The 24,249-nt window shown below is 32.0% G+C and overlaps 1 protein-coding gene and 1 long non-coding RNA gene across 2 annotated transcripts in view; both read right to left on the bottom strand.

The window, feature by feature from the left end:
* Positions 1-4,411: 4,411 nt before the first annotated feature.
* The window catches only part of LOC139492459 (uncharacterized), a 30,140-nt gene continuing 10,302 nt past the window's right edge, over positions 4,412-24,249 (bottom strand). Inside the window, exons 4-5 of the mRNA XM_071280643.1 lie at positions 9,514-9,600; positions 4,412-5,054 (exon numbers count right to left, since the gene is read on the bottom strand). Coding sequence (XP_071136744.1) covers positions 4,684-5,054; positions 9,514-9,600 — 458 coding nt within the window. The 3' untranslated portion in view covers positions 4,412-4,683. The remainder of the gene's footprint in view (positions 5,055-9,513; positions 9,601-24,249) is intronic.
* Positions 18,638-22,937, bottom strand: LOC139491341 (uncharacterized). Its single transcript, XR_011656521.1, has 4 exons — positions 22,645-22,937; positions 22,106-22,172; positions 21,718-21,789; positions 18,638-18,872 (listed from the first exon to the last, which is right to left on the bottom strand). It is a non-coding gene; the product is annotated as an uncharacterized lncRNA (long non-coding RNA).

Raw genomic sequence — 24,249 nt, 5'->3', positions numbered from 1 at the left:
AAAATAAATGAAAATGAGCCAAAATCAAAATTTAGAATATGACCTTGAACTTTGACCTTGACCTAATTTTCATTTTTTGGACCAAGGACCTCAAATCTTAAGACCCTGAGTCTCTCCCACTTATGGTTTACAATTTAGAAATGCATATCACTTAATTCAAAGGGAAAAGGGGGAATAACTCTCATATGGAGTCTCCGTAAAGCTTCCGTCCAAATGAATATTCTAATCCTTAAGATGTAACGAGCAATTTGGTAAAATAAATTTTTTGTAATATTTTACGGTTGCGGAGGAGTAGTGGCAAGAAGAAAAACAGTGTTTGGGGAGATAACTCTTACAATGGAAAGTATTTTGTTACGCGGTTGTAAATTTTTAAAGCGTATTAACTATACGATATCATATTCAAAATATCTAAGCGACATCTTTTGAAACATCAATACTACGCAAGAAAAAAAATTAGGAGGAAGAAAAAAAATATAATAATCAGAACAAAATCAAAAGGTCTTTCCACGGAGAGGTAGAAATAACTAATTATGAGTCTTTTCACGTATCTTATGTTTAGTTTATTTATGTTTAGTTTTCTTTGTTGTGTCATGTGTTTTATAGTTTGTCTGTTTGTCTGTTTGTCATCTTCATTTTTGTCAGGCGTTATCAGTTTATTTTCGATTTATGAGTTTGACTGTCCCTCTGGTATCTTTCGTCCCTCTTTTATGAAATTAAATATACGAGTATCCGGTTTTTAAAGTTATTCCACATGTGAGAATTTTTTTTTCTTACTGATTAAAAAAATAACAGTTTTAGGTCCTTTTCCTGAAATCAGGAAGGTAATTAGCAAATTTGAGAAGATAACTTCCGAATACACATGATCCCCTCAAATATCTGGTTTTCCTTTTTTTTCTCAGCCATATGCTTTCCTACCAAAGATAAGTTGACTTCATAAATCAGTATGAAGTTACAGAAAAAGTCAAAATCTAAAACGTCGAATATTCCTGTGACCCTGATATAAAATTCGAGGTCAAAGATCATGAATCTAAAATCAAAAGATTATATATCCCTATCTTGTAAGATTAGGTTGTTACACTGCTTAATAGCTTATATCAAATTTTGTAGAGAAAATTAAACTATAAAAATCACGAAAACATTTAGAAACAGTTTGTTGCAACATTTCAAAACCGATCGTTTGAAACTGTGTGGTCAATAACTCTCACAACATTTTATGAATAAAGGATAAGGAGCAAATTTCAAAAAAAGTTGACCTTTGACTTTCATCTTTCAACTTGACCACGATTTCCTTTTTATTCACAACGTGACCTAAAACTTAAAACCATTCGAACTCTACCATTTACAGTCTATATATCACTTATTTACGTTATATTTAGGGAAATAACTATCATTTGTAGTCTCATGGTTGTATTGATCAACATTGAACATACATCCTGATGCTGAAGCGAGCAATTTGGTAAAATAAAATCAGCATGTTTCACAGTTTCAGATTAGAAGGGATGACAAAAAACACAGACTTTGGGATATAAATCTAATTGGAAAACATAAATACAACGTCAACTGGCAAAAGTGAAATCACTGTTCCATATCATCATGATCATGTGTCAAAAATGTTTTTAACGTCAGAAGTCGCGGAAGAACACAATTGTTGTGAGAACTCAAACTTGCAGCATTTAAAACAGAAATCTACGGATTAAAGAATTACTGGCGTGTTTGAAAAAGGGTCAATCACAAATCATGATTATAAGAAAAAACGATAACATCAGTACTTAAAGAACAAACTTTGAAATACAAAACATCATTCTACAAATAATCACGGAACAGACTTTCTAAGTTGAAAAAACAAAAATGTGTTTTAATAGAGGATTGTACCTAGTGTTAAGACTAAAGACTAAAGAGCTCTCAACAAGACTGAACAATGTAAACTCAAGCAAGAAAACGAGTGAACATGTATGGTCATGAATTCAGCATGATACATTCGTTTTCTTTTGATTGTCGGAATAGGGTCGTGATGGATATGAAAGGAGAACTTTAGTCATGACAAATAGGAGCATTCATATCACTATCCCATCTTTGGGAAAAGATTTAGCGCTCACACACATGTTTGATCCCACCACACAATGTATGTGCCTGCCTGCTGAGGGAAATTTTATACAATGGTTGCTGTGCGCAACATTTGATATCTGTTTATTACTATCAAATAAATCCGTTTGTACGGTACTCGTCCGTTCAATTTCCGTTTTGTATCCGTTATTTGTCCGTTATACATCCGTTATAATTCCGGTAGACGAATTCAAAAATTAAACGGATAAAGTCCTATTGAACTTTTCGCGTCAGAAATGCCAACTATTGGAATGTCAGATTTCTTGAGTGTCAGGAATGTTTATTATTCATGATGAATCTTTGGGTAGAGCACATCTTCACTATCAAGCAGCTCTTATCCAGTCCGTTTGGTGGCATTTTGAAGAATAAACTAAAACCAGTTAAAGTAAACTTTTTAATTATGTTAAGGTCACATCTTAGTGATTAACATGTATTATTATTGCCGCCCTTAACTTTCCGTTTTTCTTGTTCATTTGTTCTCTCCAGTACGCTTCTGTCAGGTATCCGTTTAATGCGGTTCTCTTCTTCACGTCAATAGGCTCTGTCGAGCATTGAAATGCGTTTTTGGCACGGATAATTTCTTTGCACGATATTGTTTTCCTAACTTCTGGTTTGTGTATATGTATCTGAACTTATGTTATTAACACTTTCCAAGTTATTATGGATTTTTAGGGGATATAGCATTAAAAACAATTAAGATAGAAGACATAACTGTATTTTACCCTGAGCTGCAATCTAGAAAACACAATTATTTAAAGCGATACATTTTATTGCTTTCACCATTGAAGAAAATGAAAAGACGGAAAGAAAATGTTAAACAGAAACAGGATAGTAATCCCTATCCTGGAAGAGCAACCAGATTCATTTCGTGAACGTGTCTTTGACTGTTTCTTTTTTTGTCTTTAATCATCGAGAAGACAATTGAAGATGAAGTAAACGGAAACACCACTTATGAAAAGTCGGAATTCGACTTCGTCAAAATTATCTTCCCATTATGCCAACTTATTTTTCAATTGAAAGAGTTGAAATCATTGTAGGGACGACTCAGCTCTTGAAAACCGATAAATCCATCCACATAACATCACTACGATCACTATATGACATTTTTTTTTTGAAGACAGATGCGTCTATTAGATTTAGATCATCCTTTGATCCGTTACGAAAATTCAAAAACACTTGAAAAAAATTCTAATTAAATATATCGTAGAAGGGCACAGTAAAAGTTTTAAAGGTTGATTATTAATTACCAAAGATAATACCCGAGTGATTTAATGTTTGATTATATAGTTCTGTAACTAAAATATATAGAAATATTAGAACCTGAAGATGTTTCAAAATTGTTTGTCTCATACGTTTTCAAAGAAATACCCAACTGAAATGCACCTAAACATAAAAAGGTGTATTTGTTTTACTTTTTTGGAGAAAACAATTGCTCATTTTTCTTTTTTTTTTTATTAAAATAAAACTGTCGTCGATAGCATATATACTTTAAAAAGAAAAATATTTTATATTTCTGTGAAACTTGAATCGGTGAAATTATATGATTATGTAAAAAAAAGGATCCACACCAACCACAGTTGACTGTTTCATGTGTTTTGTGGAAATTAATATGAAGGAGGCTCGCGGTTATAAGATTTTCAGAAAAAAAATAAACATTTATTTTTCATTATAAATTTTATTAATTACCTTTAGTAGTTACTTTATCATATAATACAAAATTCATTCAAAAAATTAGTTCGAATTGGGTTCAGGTGACTTTTTAAATGTAGATATAACTGAAAAAGCTCTAAATTATCTCCATTTGGTGAAAAAATGCCATTTTTCGGCATTAAAATTGAAATATCTTTTTTAACTCATCGGTGACCTATATTTTTTTATTGTTGTTTTCGAATAAGCTGTACATAAACTAAATAATTGTAACTTAAGCCATTTCTGTAATTTAGTTCTTTTTTTATTTCGCTATTTCTCCTATTAGTTCAACAGAAAAAAGGACATTACCAAAAATGTATGCTTCTTTCGAAGGCAGATTGTGAGCGTAAATGAACGGTGACCCCATTTTTTTATTTCATTTTTCAATTAAGTATAAGATAAAGTTCATCTATAGAAAAATATAACAAAATCTTATATTAGATAAAAAAAAAAATTGATTTAGACCTGCGAGCCCCCTTAATTTTAACGTAAATAAATATCTCGAATTTTATATCTGAATTGAGGTAAAAACACATTTATGAGATGTATAAAATCATTGATTATGCATATACAGTAAAGCCCTCAGAAACGAATGTGAACACTAAAAATATACAAACTTGGCCTTTTACCATCTTTTATAAAAAGATCTACATAAAGAATTTTATTTCAACATGATATCAGCATGTAATATAATACATTTACGATTAAAATGGCACTTGTTCTATCATAGCAGACGTATACTTTTAGTCCTGTTTTTTGCACGTGTTTCATCAAACTAAAACATTATTCTACAAATCAAACTAAGCAATTATTTTTTTTAATATAAACCATGCATTTGTTTCAAAGAAAACAAAATCCTCATTCCCGTGAATTGATTTTCAACATCACAGTTTATTTAACTTTCATTATTGTCAAACAGGAGAACGTTCCTCGAATTGAATGCGTACTAGTTGAAATGTATAGCGTATCTTTCAGTTGAAGTTCTACTACAGCAGATATTGGATTTGTTGAGTAAGAACTGTCTGAATCAGATGCAGAACTAGCAATGACTATACCGTTCTTCATTACGTAAAACGCATGGGTTGGTGTAGTTGTAAATATATGAGCTGAAATGTAAAACAAACCAGGAATCTTACAAACAAATTTTCCACTGGATTTGAACGTATCAATGTTATCAATTCCTTCTTGAAAGTTAACGGTAGAGAATCTGACTACTCCATCGGAGAATTTTTGATCTGACGATACACAAGCTGTGACTGCCACTGAAAGTAATAAACATATCTATTGTAGACTTAATAATGTATAGATATTACGGATGTCTATATTAGATATCTTTGATGAGTTTTTATTAGAAAAATACAGTTTATTTTTTCGATAAATATGCAATCGTAAAACTTTCTTTTACATTTGGATATCAAACATGTAATTCCTAGACGCTTGTATGTATACATGATAACGTGGCAAACCTTTTGCCTCTCTTAATTTTTTGTACTGTGTCCGAGAAAAATAGAACTCAGGACATTGTTCCTTGTAACATTCATTAACTGCGAGCCTTTATTGACACGATCGTGTATATATCATGATTTTTTTGATTTTTTCTGTCTTTTTGGTGATATATAGATATGATTAAACCGTCATTCATGATTATAGACAAGTTGTTTAAATGCAATGAGGTTTACTGTTTGTTATCTATATACTTGTTCTTATTCTAGTGCCTTTTTTTAATCAACAAATAATACAAAGAGATATCGGCATGATTAACAGCTATTATGTCTTTTTTTATTTGATTGACGAATACGCCACATTTTTAAATATTGTATTAAATTTCTCTGTATCATTAAATACACGTCTAAAAGCTCATCGTCTGATATAACATGTATAAACATGCTTGAGATCGCAATAAGATAATTTAATAAACTGCAGTAACTTTTCAACTCAAGATTTACATTTGTTCTTTACTAACCGACTGATGTTCAATCGACATCAGTTGAGAACCGTTGAATATACATTCGGTAAAGAAACGTTGACGGGGAATTGAAAACTGATTGTTGTTACAAAAGCATAGTCTTGAATTCGGAGGAGAGTTTCCAATGATAACGTTTTAATTTTAAGGCTAAATCGAAATTTTACGGACACAATAACGAGTTGCTTTGAATGGAGATTGTTTCTCAGTTTTTTGCGGATTCATGTTGCTCAGTCTTTAGTTGTATTATGTCTCTAGATAATGGAACGTTGTCAACAGTCTCTAGATAATGGGACATTGTCTGCAGTCTCTAGAATGAAATATTGTTTACAGTCTCTAAATAATGAAACATTGTTCACAGTCTCTAGTTAATGGAACATAGTCAGACAAGCTTATAAAAAGTATTTTGAAAAAAAACCTTAGTTTTTTACCCATTTAGCTTATCCATAATGATGACATGTCTACACATTTCACATAAAAGCTGTCATCGGAGGCCGGTTTAATCTCCTTTTTGTTTAAAAAAAAACCACGCAAAATATTTACAAGTAGAATTTAAAATTGATACTTTACCATGTTTATGTCGGAAGAGCATAAGTTAAGAAACAAAATAAACCCAATTTGATTAAAAATAGGTTATCAAGCTCCATTTCGAGATATTTAATTTTTACAACATGGCGGGAAAGGGCTGGCTGATTCGGACTTTTACCTTACATTTTCATTGGTATTGATTTGGTCTAAAATTGAACAAAAAAAATATAGAATCTGCCTTTATTTTGGTAAATGACCTTTTATGAACTATTAAAGTAATTTTCAATTTAGACTCGTTTATATATATATATATATATATATATATGTATATATAACTCGTCTAAACATTAACCCAACAATGTTAGATCTGTAAATTTGCTTTCGCAAATTTTTGGTTCTTCCCTCGCCGGGATTCGAACCCATGCTACTGTGATATCGTGACACCAAATATATATATACATATACACATATAGTCATAAGAACCTAACATTTAAATAAAAGGATGCCAGCCGAAAACGACTTATGAGACACTATCATTAAAACAAACATCTAATACATCCATAAAAGGACTGCTTTGTTACATTTAAAAAGTATTAATAATAAACATGTATGTATGTAAGTAGATAGATAATTGAACAATGTGGTCATCCATGAGTTCGAATCACGGCGAGGGAAGAACAACAATTTCCTGCTAGCCCACAAATGTACAGATTTGACATTACTGATATTTATATAGTAATCATGGTAATTGTAAAAATTTGTTTTCAGCCGTGTTCCACCTTCACAATCGTGGGAGAGGAGTTATTTGCTTAGACGTACTTATCAAAATAATTATTCTGTGACTGTATCTTACGATCCTTTTACTAGATATTTATAAATAAATCTGCAAATATTTCAATTTTCATGCCTAACATATCATGTCCTGTGTTACAACTCTAGATCGTAATGACAAGAAAAGGTAACACTAGGCCACCAAAGTCTTAATTATTAGTTCACTCGTGAAAGACGAGTGTTCTAGAGCTTTGGAAAGAGTACATGATATGTTGTCTCCATATCCGAATAGCATAGTTCGAATCCTGAGAGAAGATAAACAAAATTAAACATTTGCAAATTTAACATTGTTGTGATGATATTAAGAGTAATTGTGAATATAATATGTGTTTTCAGCCATATATCACCTTCATACAATGGATGGAGTTGTCACTTGTCATAAAGTTAACTTCAAATAAAACCAGATTTTACTGAATATTATATATGGATATGACCTAACTGTTCTTAAATAAAAATAATATTGTAACATGCATGGTATATGTTTTTTTTCTCTCATTTCAATAAATATATGTTGTCTGTGTGTCTGTCTGTCCAACATAGACACTTTTATGTTGAATCTTTGTTGCATTTCGAATTGTAATAGTTTTGAACACTAAACATTTCATGATCAAGTTCAAGGTCAAATTACGAAATTTGGAATTGATGTTTGTGACTTTTAATACATAAATGGGACTGTACTTGATTTATGTGGCATTGTCATTTTAATAGGATAAAATTGAGAATGGAAATGGGTAATATTTCAGAGAGACAACAATCCGACCAAAGAGCAGACAACATCCAAAGGTCACAATTTAATGGGTCTTGATTTATGCACATACTTTAAAACCAGTTCGCATTTATGCACTTACTTTTTAAACCAGTTCGCATTCGAAAAGACGACAAAGGCCGGGAAAATATCCTTTCTTAAACATTCTTATGCCAAAAAATGTTTTGATGACACCAACTTGGGTAATATCCTTCATCATACATCAGTTGACGTGAAAATACATGCATGTTTTAAAGGTCAGTCAGTTTCAATCATTTCTTATACCCATCCCAAAACCAAATGCAACAAAAAAAAAATCAATTTCAAACATTGCTTTACAGTATGAATTTTATAATCAAATTTTTCACTGAAAAACTTTAAAAAAAATTTAAGTCTTGAACAAATTTCTTAAGATTTGATCAACTTTATTCTTTATTTCACTTTTCTGTGAAAGTCAGGAAGATCGTTGGAATTTAGACAAAGGAGTAGGTCCGGTAAGGGTCGATTTCGGCCTCAAATTTCAAGTTGATCTGAAGAAAGATTTTGGATACTTTTAAAACACTTATTATGTGTCTATTTCAGTTGATTCAATTAGTTTTTGTGAAAGATTTTAACTGATGTATAGCCATTAAAAACGCTCTGATTCAAACTTAAATATGAAAAATCTATCAAATATGCAAAACAATGTCACTTTTCAGATGTTGTTTTGTCAAAAATGAAAGTGTCCGCATCCGTGTTCATCCTCAACCTTTATATATGTTTTTTTATTATCATCACATACAACTTACATTTCAATATAATGAATGAAAACAACTGCGATCACTTTCATTTAAGACGGAAACAGTCAAAAATTTGACTAAAATGCTAAAATTGTGAAGATTTCAGTAATTTAGCATGACTTAATGATGCTAGTACCCGATATATTGTATTGTATTGTTAAAAGCAGCCCATATTTATGTAGCAGAAGCATTCTACTTTCCAATGAATAAATAAAAGTTGACATTTTAACAATTTTATAAAACTGCTATATTTTGAGGTCAAAAAGGGGTCTAAGCTCTTACTGGACCTACTCCTTTGTTATCGTCATAAGCAAATGGCAAATTCAACATAATAGCATAACGTTATCAGTCATTTTTAACTTTCTTTCGTTTCTCATGACAGTTGTCCCTCATTGCAAGTATTATATTTCAATATGCAGATCTAACATATTTTATGCATGCCGAAACTGTGTCTACACATGTTGATGAAAAGGAAAAAAAATACGTCGATATGTTTCTTTTACTTCAACTCAAAGTTGAAAAGAGGTTTGTGCTGAATAAAACAAGAATGTGTCCTCAGTACACGAATGCCCCACTTGCACTATCATTTTCTATGTTCAGTGGACCGTGAAATTGGGGTAAAATCTCTAATTTGGCATTAAAATAAGAAAGATCATATCATAGGGAACATGTGTACCAAGTTTGAAGTCGATTAGACTTCAACTTCATCAAAAACTACCTTGACCAAAAACTTTAACCTGAAGCGGGACAGACGGACGGACGGACGAACGAACGGACGTACGAACGGACGCACAGACCAGAAAACATAATGCCCCTCTACTATCGTAGGTGGGGCATAAAATGGATATATAATAAAAACACATAATGAATATTACCTTTCCTGTTATTGTCTTCTACCTGTTTTTCCAGGGTCTTAATTTTTACACCCTCCTCTGCTAATTTACTTTCAAAGGTCTTTATTTCTGAAAGAGCATTCAGTACTTCAATATTAGTAGTATTTTGATTGGATTCCATATTTTGAAATGAATTTGTTATGTTGATCCTGATGCTATTCAATAAATTTCGGTTCAATTCATTCTGGTTGTTTGTTAAAAATCCTCGAACGATTGAAATTTGTTTTGAATCTTAGATGATATAAAAAAGAAGATGTGGTATGACTGTCAATGAGACAACTGTCCAAAAGAGACCAAAAGGACACAGACATTAACAACTGTTTCAAACGAGTTGTTCATCTGGTCTTCATAAAAATCAGTCTTATTCTTCATCTGAGATTTAAAACCATCAGTGATTTCGTTGTAGGATTTGTTTAGACGAATTTCCTCCTGCATTTGCGCAACTTGCATTGATTTAAAAAATGTTTATGAATGTGTCTAACTTTTTATGCTTTCCTCATCGCTCAGGGGTAAATTATCGGCATAAAGGGACAACCCGTGGTAAAATCTAGATATATTCAAGCCCCCATGAATTATTTCAATTCTAATAGGACAACTACAGCAATTCTTTTGGATCGAAGCGCTCTAGGTGAAGGCATTATTTGCCGTTTCCATCAATAAACGCACTTTTAAATTGACGTAAAAGAACGGACCAAACTAAATAAGTGACATGCTGAAAGTTTTTACAATAACGTATTTTTTAAATTTTTTGGTGAATTTAAATTAAAATTTACTTATAATGTCTTATATGTTTAAAAAAAACATTTAGCATCATTTGTTTACGTTTCCTTGTTGTGATGATTTTTGAAGAGCATTGCCACATTACAATGAGAGTTGTTTAACTATTAACAATCAAGAGATACAATCTTCCACATGCGAAAGTCTTTTAGGCATTTAAATTGACCCTTCCCTCACATGGACAAACCAAATTGATGTGATCTGCTCAACAATATCATCTAGACTATATCTACTATTAAAGATTAAAAAATTTCTAAATCTAGACTGCAGAAAATTATTCTATAATGGTTATATCTTGCCACTAGTTGATTATTGTTGTATAGTGTGGAGTTAGGAAAATACTTGGGAAAATACACGCTTGCCTTATTTTGTTTAGGCAAGCGTGTTTTTTCCCGTAAAATGCTCATATTCTTACGTCATCATTCTATGACGTAGTCGGGTACTTCATTCATAAAAAGCATATGACGTGGGAGTACGATCGGAACAGCCAATGCAATATATTTGTATTTTACCAACGGTGTGTACTCAAAGAGTTTGAAGGACATCATGTTAGAATCTGTAATAACATATGATTGTTATCAGTTAAATATATCATGAATATTTTATCTTTAATGGGCACTTGGGAATTCTTTTAAAACTTTGCGCAGTAGCTTAATATATTTCCTTGATAACTAATTTTCTAATTCCTATAATACAATTTTGATCAACCATGGTTAATCAATGAGACGAGGCTTTTAAAGGGCAAACTAAGCTGTAATAACAAGGCTTAAGTTATTACAAGCATGATACTTACTATATGAGAGTAAATGAGACATTTGGAATCTTGCGCAGTACCTCATTACAAGCTCTTATCATCATTTCTTACAATGAATTGAAAACCATTGTTATGCAAAGGAGCAAGGCCTATAATGAGATATAGAGAAGCAGTAATAACACCCTTTTGTTATTGCAGGAATATATTTTCTGTAATAACATATAGGTGTACTATGCATGATTGGTAAACTATGAGCTGTTATATCTTTGCAAAGATTAGTATACATAAACAAAATTATAATATCAATAGAACTTGAGAAAAATTAACAAAATAAAGGTTGTATATTTTCCCTTTGAAACGTGTAACATACATATGTTATCACAGTTTATTGATATTTTAGCTCACAATAACAACATGTATGTTATTTTTCTCTAATAACTTATTTAAGTTAGACCCTTGACTGACAATGGTGAGTTAGTGTTGTGCCACGATTATTTGCAGTATTCTTTTATTACCTTCATTCATTCGTATTTCCCGGCGTATATTTTCCGCGAAAGTAGGTCATACATGTTTTCACTTTTTGTACACTTGCTTGTTATGCGGAATGATTTTCTATAGTTACAACATAATTATCTTATTCAGAAGTTATTCATGCATCATATTTAATCCATATTTATCCTTTTATAATGTTAATTAGAGCTATCCCAAATCGAACTTTTTGGTTACTTTCATATTGTGTACACACGTACTATTTTTAGGTGTATTTTTTAAACGTTTGTAGAAAAGTAAAGTCAGTTTCAAATTAGATCTCAGACAGAACAGCTGATTTTTAGTAAGTGACCTAGATTTTACTATTCGGGTATTTTCAGTTTTAGCACACACTGCAATTCTATTTATATATATTGTAATTGATTCATAACGATTATTTATGATATTAGCTTTTAATAAAGCTGCTTTTATTTAATTCAAACAAATCTTATTCTTGATTATTCAGTTTCGCTGACTTCAAAACAGTTTTATTGCTTTGTTTTTACATTATAATTGGTATTTGTATAATATCTGCCAACCATTTACAATAACGGTTGGCGCTTCAATTAGTGGCAGCGGTAAAAAGAACATTTTAAAAAAAAATTAAAAAAGGAAAAAGAAAGGAAATAAAAGTGCTGGATAGCACCTCTGGAAAGTTTGACACTGTAGCTGTGTATTATTCCAAAAAGGTTATAGACGTGTACTATTTCAAAAATGTATTTCATCACAGCTTTGATGTTTTAAACTAAACCATTGTCTCGTCAGTATTATCAAAAATAACTTTTTTCATGTTTGTCGTAAAAAGTTTTGATATTTTTTATTGCAACCTAAAACTAGATCTAAAATAATGAAAAAAAAAGATAAAAATGACTCCTCCAAAATTCAAACTTGATCTTTTTTTATTTGTTAAAAGTATTGTGTATAAGTTTCATAACATTTGGTTGAGCGAACTAAAGTTAGATACTTGAAACGAAAATATTCAGCAATTTTTTACTATGTAAAGGGGCATAACTCTAAAATAGTATAACTATCACCACCAACATTCAAACTTGATCAGTGTTTGTGGTAATGAGCATTGTGTATAAGTTTCATAACATTTGGTTAAGACAAACTAGAGTTAAAGAACAGAAACTAAAATTTCCAGCAACTTTTCTATTTTTAAAGTAGTATAAAACGCTAGAGTGACGCAACTAAAATTCAAACTTGACTTGTGAATTGTGGTTATTAGTATTGCGTATAAGTTTCATACATTTTGGTTCAGGCAAACTAAAGTAAGAGAACAGAAACGAATTTTGGGATGTACGGAGGTACATGTACGTACAAGTAAGGGAAGGACGTACATACTTACAGCAGAACAAGGATAAAACTCAACACGGTGGGAGCATAACAACAGCAGTATGACCACAGGAATAAAAAGTTTATATACACTAGATTCATAGAGGTGCTTATAACCTGTAACACATTTTAATTGCTGTTGTGAAATTAAGCATTGTCTTATGAGTAAATAACATTTGAGAATTTTTGTTTTAAGCCATTCATTTGATATATTACGGTAATCATTGCCTGTGTTTGGATGACAAAGCAATTGAAATCTATTGGTATGCCTTAAAACGTTTCCAGATGCACAGTTTTGTCTGTAATCTATCTAAATTTTGAGGTGAAAATGCAGCCATTTTAGCCAAAGGGTACACATCATGAACCTTAATCATTTCTACAGCACTTGTCTTGATACCCTGAGCTATAATATTCTAAGAAGTAGATGCTGATTCGGTTGCTTTTAATACTGATGCTATATGATACGAATTTACGATAATACACCAGAGATGGTATGATGTAAATTATTGGAAGAAGACTGAAGAAGAACTGACGTTGGGTCAATGTTTTTCTACTGTCAGTTTGATCCACTTGAGCATGCTGAACTAGTAAAGTTCCTTGTATCCACATATGATTGTGAAACAATTAGTATTTAAATAACGGATGAAGTTTTCAAATGATTTTTTGCATCAAAACCTTCCGATCGAGGTTTAGACCAAAAAACAACAATGCAGTTTTTAAATATTTTTTTTATCAAAGCCGGTATTTACCTTTACTCGTCCTTGGCGTGAGACATTATACATATAATATAATTATCGAGTATTTTATATTCTATCACCTGTGTTTTGTTTAAACAAACCATTATCACTTGTCAATTAACCGACGGCTTGGTCAAAATGTCAACTTGTTCTCGATACACTCGGGCTTTTACCACGTTTACGTACGTACATATAGTAAACAGGTAAAAGTAGAGCGGAATAATGTATATTCATGAAATATTCATGAATGAATGAAAACGCAATATCGCGTAGATTTCTTGTGATTTTCTCTTCAGCGCATGGCAGATCCGCGAAGTAGTGTTTGTGATACTCATTTTCCAAATGAAGTTAACATCATCTAAATCGTCGGTGAACATTCATTTCTTTTTTATTCAACTGTAATCTTTTCAGTCAAAAGAGTAGTTACTCATAATTTTAAAAGAATTTTCCAAGAATCAGAATTCAAACACTAGTACAACACTATCTCGGAGCAGAATACATTGCGATAGTCTGTCACCGGAAGTTTGAGGCCGACGCCTAAGGAAAGTAGCAATAGCAAGCTATAGCAAACTTTCCAAAAAGAAATTCATTAATTAAAAAGAACAACCACATACAAATCAGCTTATATTGAAACTCAAACTGTGGTTTACATGTGATATTATTAAGCACCAAGAGCTATTGAAATTCAAGGTGGATTTTTTCCATATAAATCATTGAGCACCAAGAGTTATTGAAATTCAAGGTGTATTTTTTCCATATAAATTATTGAGCACCAACCGTTATTGAAATTCAAGGTGTATTTTTTCCATATAAATTATTGAGAACCAAGAGTTATTGAAATTCAAGGTGTATATTTTTCCATATATGAATTATTGAACACCAAGAGTTATTGAAATTCAAGGTGTATTTCCCAAAAATAAATTATTGAACACCAAGAGTTATTGAAATTCAAGGTGCATTTTTCATAAATAAATTATTGAACACCAAGAGTTATTGAAATTCAAGGTGTATTTTCCATAAATAAATTATTGAACACCAAGAGTTATTGAAATTCAAGGTGTATTTTTCTATAAATAAATCATTGAACACCAAGAGTTATTGAAACTCAAGGTGTATTTTTTCATATAAAATAATTGAGCACTAAGAGTAATTGAAATTCAAGGTGTATTTTTCCTTAAAATATTTTAATAACATAAGGGTAACTGAAATTAAGTATTAAGTCAGTCTGGTATATTAAATATGAATTCAAGACACAGACAACTACCACCTCCTATGTTTTTTAAATAATGGAGGGGGAGGGTCCCCAAGAGCTCCCTTATGTAGTGTTAATTCCATTTTGTCGGACTTAACAAGAGAAAATGAGACACAAATTGTTTCGAATAGTTGACCAGGGGCTAGTGGTATTATGTCTGATACTTACCGTTCAATTACAAGTGTTAATAATTTTAATAGTTCAATGGCTTGTTCCAGCATTTCAAACTTTAATACTATAAGTTCACCTAGTACTAGGTTAAACAGTCAGTCATATCCTGCTTGGGGGTTACATACAAAGGTTAGTACTAATAGTATAAATGTAAGTTCTTATTCAAATCCAATAAATGGTTATGCTAATTTGAACCAACCAATGACAGCAAATCAAACAAATCAATCACGGCCCAGAATATCTTCTCTCAGTGACAGCAATCTGAACAAATCAACATATCATGTGAATCATCAACCAAATGAGGTGATGGAACTTAGACGAAGGATACAAGAACTTGAAAGAGAGAAAGAATTTAATACAAGGCAAACAATGACTACTGAGTCCCAACCTTCAGCACATAGTATGCAGTCACAATATAGAAATTATGGTAACCATGGTAACGGTCAACAACAAGCATATAGATGGAATCAACAAAATTCCACATACTACCCTGACACAATATTTAGTGAGACAGCCTATCCAATGCGAAATCGAACAGAATCATTTGCAAGTCAAGATTCCTATAAGTCAAGACTTCCATTTTTTAATGGTAAAGGAGACTGGAAAACTTTTATGGTACAGTTCCGGATAATTGTAGAACGTAATATATATAACTGGAGTCCACGACAGCAAACAGAAGAAATCCTTCTAGTCCTTAAATATGAGGCCCTTACTTTTGCCACAGAGTTAGCTCCTTTATGCTGTTTAACTCAGAAATGGAAAGACGTTTTGGAAACAACAATTTTCCAGAGACCTACAGACGTGAATTACAGACCATCAAGAAACAATATAAAGAAAGCACCCATGAATATGCTGCTAGGATAGAAGGCATGGTTAGAATGGCTTACCCTGGAATGGACAAACAGCTGTTCAATAATATCAGTATTGAATATATGTTGTCTGGATTACCTGATCAGAGTCTGGCATATGATGTGCTGACCAAGCGACCAAAAACCATGAAAGAAACGATAAACCTGGTGACTTGGCATCTAACATGTAAGAATGGCATGAAAGGCAAAACTCAGATCCGTCAAGTGGAGACAATGGAAGAAGAAGAAGAATATGACTATGAAGACCTCAACTGCAGAAAAGCAGGTCCTCAGCTATTCGTAACTGAGGAGAGTCTGAATCAGTTTGGACGGGACATGAGAGAGTCCATGACCAGAGATATAACAAAGGCAGTTGGAGAAATAGTGGAGGAAAAGCTGATTAATCAAACCACAGAGAAGAGAGAAGTTAGGGAAAAACAACAGAAAACCAACTCCAAATGCTATTCATGCAACCAAGCAGGGCATTACAGCAGGGACTGCCCAAATAAGAAAAATGGTAAACAACAGTATAAGAATGGCACTGAAGAGAATTCTTTAAACAAGTAGAGGCTGGGACTGTCGGCCAAGTGTCAGCCTTAGAGATGAGAAATGAAGATGCTGAGTCAGCCGATTTTAATATTGATATACTTTTCATAGAATCCAAGATGCAGAGGGGAAATAAAGAACAAGAAAAGGATTTAAGTCCTTTGTCACCTGTGAGAGAAACAAAGATTGTAGAGGTAATGTCTGAGTTGACGTCAGAACAAAGTACCTCAACAGCTGTAATGACTCTTATGATGAAAACGGAGAAGATGGACAGTAGACGGCTATCTAGTTGTGTTATCCAGATAGACAGAGTGAAGTCAGCAACAATTAAAGTTCCCATAAGTATTAATTGGCAGGTGACCAAAGCTGTTTTGGATACAGGAGCGGAAGTGACGGTTCTTAATAGCAGTCTGTATTTTGGGATTCCTGAGGAAAAAAGACCAATATTAAAGAAAGCGACTAGAAATTTAGTAGTAGCTGAGGCAGGGAAAAGTATGGAGACCCATGGAATAGCTATGATGAATGTTAAACTTGGGAACCATAAATTTTCTTGGGATATGTATATTGTCCCTATTGGTGATAGTATTCTTCTTGGATGTGATATTGTAGATGACCTTGACATTACAATAAACTTTAAGAAGGGAATACAAGTAAACAGCAAGTGGATAGAGTGTTACACTGAGAGGAAGGTGGATGACAAGATAGCAAGAGTGGTTTTAACTGAAAATGTAACCGTTCCAGCCAATTCTGAGATGACATTATTTGGTGGGAGTTATAATACTGATGCTATAGATACCAGATATACCATGCTACAACCAGTGGTTGAAGAAAATCGGAAAATTATGGTTGCACAGATCCTTGTTGACCCTTTTGAAAAAGTCATTCCCTTTAGACTGGTGAATATGGAGGACCAAACTGTACAGTTAAAAAGAAATTACTTAAGGTGGATCCCTACAGATATAGCAAATTTTTTTTCATCATTGAATTTTTCTTAAAATTTGCATACATATACTATGCAATGGCCTCTATGAAAATTTGAGTTAAAAATAGTATGTCACCAGACTCGTTTCCATGGTAACGGTCACCAAAGTTGGTACATCACGTGTATGCATAAATACATACCTGATGTAGAAACTCTGGATTTTTTTCAAGCCTTTGAAAGTATTTTGAAGGGTTTGTTCTTCATTTATTACAAAATTATTATTTAAAATGTAAATAAAACACAAATAATGGCAGTTTTATTCATTTTCATTGATTTCGTCTCTAATTTCATCAACACTGCTCCACAAAAAAAAACACAGATTTTGTTAAAAATTTCTATTTTTCTTAAATTTCCAAAAAAATGGTCCAATGAATATTTTTTTAAATTTGACATAAGATGGTCATAACAATGAGCTTTAAAAAGAAATTAAAAAAAATATGGGTCACCAGACTATTTTTTGCACTAAAAATGTTTTTGTGACCCCTAACGAAACAGTGATCAACAGCAGTTTTTTGTATATCTTTCATCATCGGTGATCAAAGTGTGACATATGTTGTCATATCCTTTGTTAAACTAACACAGAATAATACAGTTTCACAAGGCAATCAAATGAGAACAATTTTTTGGTTTCTATGAACAACGGTTACCATGGCAACAGGACATAAAGTTGGAAAATTCAAGTTTTTGCATTGTTCTGATGTGCAAGATTAACAACCTAACAGACAATGGCAGATCCAATACCATGATTTCAGACCAACAACACATGGCTTCTATGTAAATGTAAACAAATATTATGATACATTGTAATGCAGCTTATATTAGCATTACTGTGGTCTTAAATGAGCAAAATAAATTACTCAGAAGTTAGCGAAAATCACCAAATATATTTTTTTTTAAATTATCGATTCATAGGTAACAGTCATGCAAGTAAATGGATTAAAAAAGACTTTGTCACCTTTTCCACAATTAATGATTTAAGTTTGATGAAGCATAATGATAATACATTATATATTTCAGCTGTCATAGTAACATAACCAAAAAATGATGAAATTATAACTTTTTCAAAGGTTTTTCAACTTTCTTTATTTTGAATGCCTCAATAATCAAGCAAACATATAACTGTTATATTTACAAATGTGTAAATAGTTTACTCCTCTGATTCATTCAAGTACTTATTGATAGTCATAGCGTTATTAGAGTTCACTGTGTTCTCAGTCAAAATTATCAATCCTTCCATATTGAATAGTACATGTTGCTCCCAGTCAGATATAGCATATTACTATTAGTGGCAATTCTTTTCTTTCAAAATCTTTGTTTTCTGGTTATCTGTTTGCCTCTCTAATTTCTTATTCATACTTTCCCAAATTTTCTACGTAAATTTTCCAGGGGAACATTCTGTTGCTGCATTTACCTGAAAGTTTAATTTATTTATTTGTAATGAAAAGGTGTAATATATACTAATAAACTACTAAATCTATATAATATTTCAGTGAGTGCAAAATTAATCCAATCATGCATTACAACATCAATTTAAAAATATTATATTATCACTGTGCTTAAACGGCTGTGGGTAACTTAAGTTACCCACAGCCCAAGATGGCGGACTCTAAACTCGTTGATATTTAATTCATACAAAATGTACCTTTTGCGACGTTTTTCATGCAGAATGTAGATATTTATAGGATTATTGAATAAAGAAATGACTAACAATTACCATAAATTTGTTAATATAGAGTTCACTAAAGCGCAAGGTCAACTTTAAAAAATGCATAAGATGTCCGTAACTTTTTGATCGAAACTAAGCAGACTGTCCGTAACTTTATTTTTAGATGTGGGTAACTTTTGATTTAAAATTTGAAGAATTATAATTTCAACAATTAGAAGACAATTAACATCATATTTGTAACCTTCGCGGCCGTTTATACTACTCATTCACCACCAAATGTGATTCTATTAACGCATCATACTTACACCACAGACGTTTTATGTGGGGTTTGTGGTACTCCATCCTGGTTATAGTTTGAACTTTTATTTACTGATGTGCGTCTTATCGACGTTTTTCGCTTGTCAGACCAAGGCTTTTCCATACTCTTTAATGTTTTGAGTTTAATTATATGTTTGCGGTTTACCTTCACCTCTGTTTCTTTCTATGTGTATTTTGATGAATACTCTTTGACGCGGCTCGGTATTTATACATCCCACCAGTTAGATATAGTGTTATGATTTTTTGAATATGTTTCCTAGTATTTTTTTTTCTCTCTGTGTATGTTATCAGGGGTTGTTAGACTATTAAATTACCCTGCTGTCCTACGTAGTTATTTATATTTTTATATACTATGTCGAATTGTTACACTATGTTGACTGCTCTTTTCCTTTTATTGTCACTGACTTTTACCTATTGTGTCTTTTAGTTTTATTCAGTTTAATGAGATTTAATGCAACTTGCATACAAATGAAATATGCAGCTAGCTGTAAAACTAGGTTTATTCATTTATACAAAATGTCCTTTTTTTAAGTTTTCCCATTTACTGTAAAACTTGGCCAGGGTGCCGCAATATCACCGTGCGCAACGTCCCAGTGTGTCCAGATTGACACCCCTTTTATTTTACTGTCAATGCTGATGGTATTTGTTTTTGTGGGGATAAGAGAAAAGTGTTTTTGGCTCTTTCAAAAAGACGGAAAAAGTTTGTGCACTTAAGTCTCGTATAGTCTATCCACTGCATGCCTGGGCAATTTGGGTTCCCCTCCAAAATCCCGGATTCACGCTACCCTTGTCGTTGCTGGCAGAAAATCAGTAAGTGTATACATGCTACATGTATGTGTAGTCTACTTGTTCAAAAATAAAAACGAACAATGATGTTTCAACAGTTTATCTGCTATGATCGGAAACAACCCTCCGAACTAGGCGATTCGGGTACCCCGACGTTATACAAAATGAGACCCGAGTTTTGCGGATTTATCGTGATTTTTTTCATATTTTTCCCAATTTTGTCTTCCATCGATACAATGAATTATATCATACTAGACATCTACTTCGTTTTGTGAATATGTATTCGATGCAATCTCTATCATCAGTTTAAACATTACATCCGCGTATGTCGATTCTTTGAAAGTTACGGACATCTCTATTGGTATGATGAAAAAAGTTACGGACAAGTTGTTTTGAAGTAACGGACAGCCTAAGTGTTTTTTAAAATCGTGCCGTGATCGTTTATTTTGTAGAATTTAATCACCTTTCCAGTTTAGGCGTTTCCCTAAACGATTAATACAACTTTTAAATTCAGTTGTTTAATTGATGCATTCGTGGTATTGTTATTCTATAGAAGAAAAGTATCTAACCGACGCAAGGCGGCTCCATCTTGGGCTGTGGGTAACTTAAGTTACCCACAGCCGTTTAAGCACAGTGATTATACCTGACTAACAAATGTACTCATTAAGAGTTTTATAATATGATATATGGCCAGGTTTTTGAAGTGATTGCAATAATTAGGTCAGCTGATGGGTATGCATTTTATATTGCTTTTGCATATGATGGCCATCCTTTTTAGTGGTTTTTGTTTTGTGAACAATGGCAATTTGGAATGCAATAATTGACAATATAAATGATATAGGGAGCATTATAGGGTCCAATGCAAATAAATTCAAGGTATACATGTATTATTTAATAGGTGTGACCTTTACCATATATGTGTACCTTAAATCAAAACAGTTGAACTGTTCTTTTTGGTAAAAATTTACATATATACAGCATGTGACCAAGTTTGAAATAAACATAAGTTATCTACATCACATAGTTATCTTCATTGTCAGAATTGTGGCACATAAGAACCAGTGGCAGTCTTGATAATATACTTTGTATTTAAATTATAAAATAAAGTACAAATCAATAGTGTAAAATGTGGATCACTGTGACCTTCTTTTGCCTGGAAGCTGAGTTACTTACTGAGACTCTGAGAGTGTATATATAAGTTTGCATGATCTGACACCTTTTAGTTGCTGAGATATACATTTGTTGTATATGAAATGGGATGTTTAATGTAACCAAAGTCAGTGAAGTGGAAAATGTAGGTCAGTGACATCTGTGTACAAGTTTACATGATCCTACATTTTATAGTTGAGTCTACTAAATATATTGTCCAAAAAGAAATGTTATAAATGCCTGCAAAACACCATTATCAGATTAAAAAGTCTCAAATGGAACCTAAGTTTTTTTCAAAGGTAACTACATGTAATTATCCTAAAATATATGTATTTACCATTGACAGTCATCCTTCATTTTTCTACAAAACTGCTGCTAATAACCTGCTGTTAAATGATGACCATGAGACCTACAATTGATAACAAATATAACAAAAATTAAATAAGTAAATTAATATAATCAGATAATATAGGATTCATAAAAAGTGAGAGTTTTATATTACTTTTTATCAATGTTGGTTGTTCAATATCAAAATAGTGAAAATAATGATAAAAAAAGCCATATTCCATATAATAACAAGAGCATTGCTAAGTATGGCATCCTCTCACCATAGAAGACTGTTGCTTTCACATGGGTGTTTAGAATCTACAATGTCCACTTTCACCTTGACATTTGGGAATATCTTTTCTATTAATAAAGTTAAAGTCTAAATTCTTTAAATTTACCTGTATTACTTTCATAGTTTCAACCAGTACCAAACATTTGCAATTCTGCAACATAACTAGCTTCAACCTAATGAAAAAAAGTGATAACAAATATATATAAATGAAAGTGCATGCAGTGTTCAAATACTATAGCTAAAACATATTACATTTAAAATTAACTGGAAACTCAGGCTGTTAACAATGAAATTTGTAAAAATAATATGTATAAAGGCTTTCAAAATCAAATAGGTTTCATTAAATTTGTTGAAATTATACATTAATATAGATTTCATTTAATAAATTATACATATGTAACTTATTCTAGTTCAATATTTTTGTTGAAACAAATTCTGTCATGTTCTATACATGAAAGTCCTCAAGTATATATAACAATGCTTTACCACAAAATTGATTTGAAATATTGACCCTAAACTTGAAATTATTACCAAGATCTGTTAATTCATTTTTATGACTGCTTAAGTGCAAATATGAATATAATTATGGTCCTCATTATACTTTTTATGAAAATTTTTGAATTATATGACTAAAGGTTTAATTACCTTCCAATTATTCATTAAATTAACCATGTTTAAAACTGTTTCTTCTTTTGAATTTATTTACAGGATTCTTTTGCAACTGAAAATATTTTCTTTCCAGTTTAATTCTCCTTTTTCTTTAAGTATGGCTGATGAATTCACAGACAGTACATTCAATCCATTAAGGAAATTGTTGAAATGTGTGGCACAAATTCCTGCATGTATCATTCCTGAAAAATATGATATGAAATGTCAGTCTGCACATGTATTGGTTAATTAGATAAACTATAAACTATTTAGACTTGAGTTCATAATTTTATTTGGAATATACAATTGATTTTTTCAATTTATATTTATATAACATGATTGTGAATTCATGTTTACCTTTATTCTTATAGATCACAGACTCACATTTATTTCTAATAATGTGGAATGAGGGTGGGTGCCCCCCTTCTTAATTTTCTTTTTTGCCTTCATGCATTATCCTGCATTCTACACATCATTGAGGGCCCTCATGGGGTTTTTGATTATGTGATTACTTGGCCGTTTTTTTAATGATTATTTGATTATTAAGCCAAATATTTCATGATTATTTGATTACCTAGGACTGTTTTTTTAGTTTATGATTATTTGATTACTAAAGATAAGCAAATATTTAATGATTATGTGATTATATTGGCAAAAAAATGGTGATTATGTGATTACTAGGACCCCCCCATGAGGGGCCTCATCATTCTAAATGACTAAATATGTAAGGTTTCCGACCACTTGGTCTCTGATTACATGCAAAAGATGACTTAATATGAAAATTCTGATTATAAAATAAAGAAAACTAATATTTTGAGTTTGTAAAACATTATTTTTGTGAATGAATCATTGTGACTGCAATTGTTTACTTTTTCAATTCTAATTTTATTTATGGTTATATAATTGCTACCAAATAAGTATTTACAAAATAATCCTCTCCTTTTGGATGCAAAACTAAAAAGCCCCTTATGTATAGATGTCTTTGTGTACATTGCAAAAATGATAAATAACTTCCAGGGGCAAAATTCCAGAAAAATTACTAAGTCCAGCTTCATAAAAAATTTGGGCAGCACTTCCCCTCAAAATAAAGCTTTTTACCCTCAAACCACATAAACCCCAGACCATAATAGAGGGGAATTAAAGAAAGAAAAAGAGAGGTGTGGGGCAGGTTCATTTATTCAAGACATGAAACCATACACCTTCTCCAACCAGTAAAATGTGTAAAGTCTAAAGAGAATATATAATAAAGAGAAAATTGAACTCTCTTACCATGTGCAGCTTTTGAATTGATAACAAATCCACCAGTCCCATTTTCCCCCTCGTTTCTACACTGTCACACATGATATGCAGGTTACATGCACTGCAGCTACAACGATATGGTATGGACAAAATGCTCCACGGCCTCCACCTCCTGGTCCAAGCCTTGAAGGTCGTATTTCCGTTCACAGACAGTATCCGCAGGGGACAGTTTTGCATCTTAACAAACATATTCTGCGCTAGGTGATCATCAGAGCTAGCCGTCGACCTTCTTTCCAGGTTCCGTCAAACGAAACATCACTGTCTGTGATCGGACGCCGAATTTCTCCAACTCTCAAAAACTTA

This window comes from Mytilus edulis, chromosome 10 (genome assembly GCF_963676685.1).
Source record: "Mytilus edulis chromosome 10, xbMytEdul2.2, whole genome shotgun sequence".
Lineage (NCBI taxonomy): Eukaryota > Metazoa > Mollusca > Bivalvia > Mytilida > Mytilidae > Mytilus > Mytilus edulis.
Note: the sequence above shows the minus strand (reverse complement) of the source record. Positions and strands in the feature narration are given on the sequence as shown.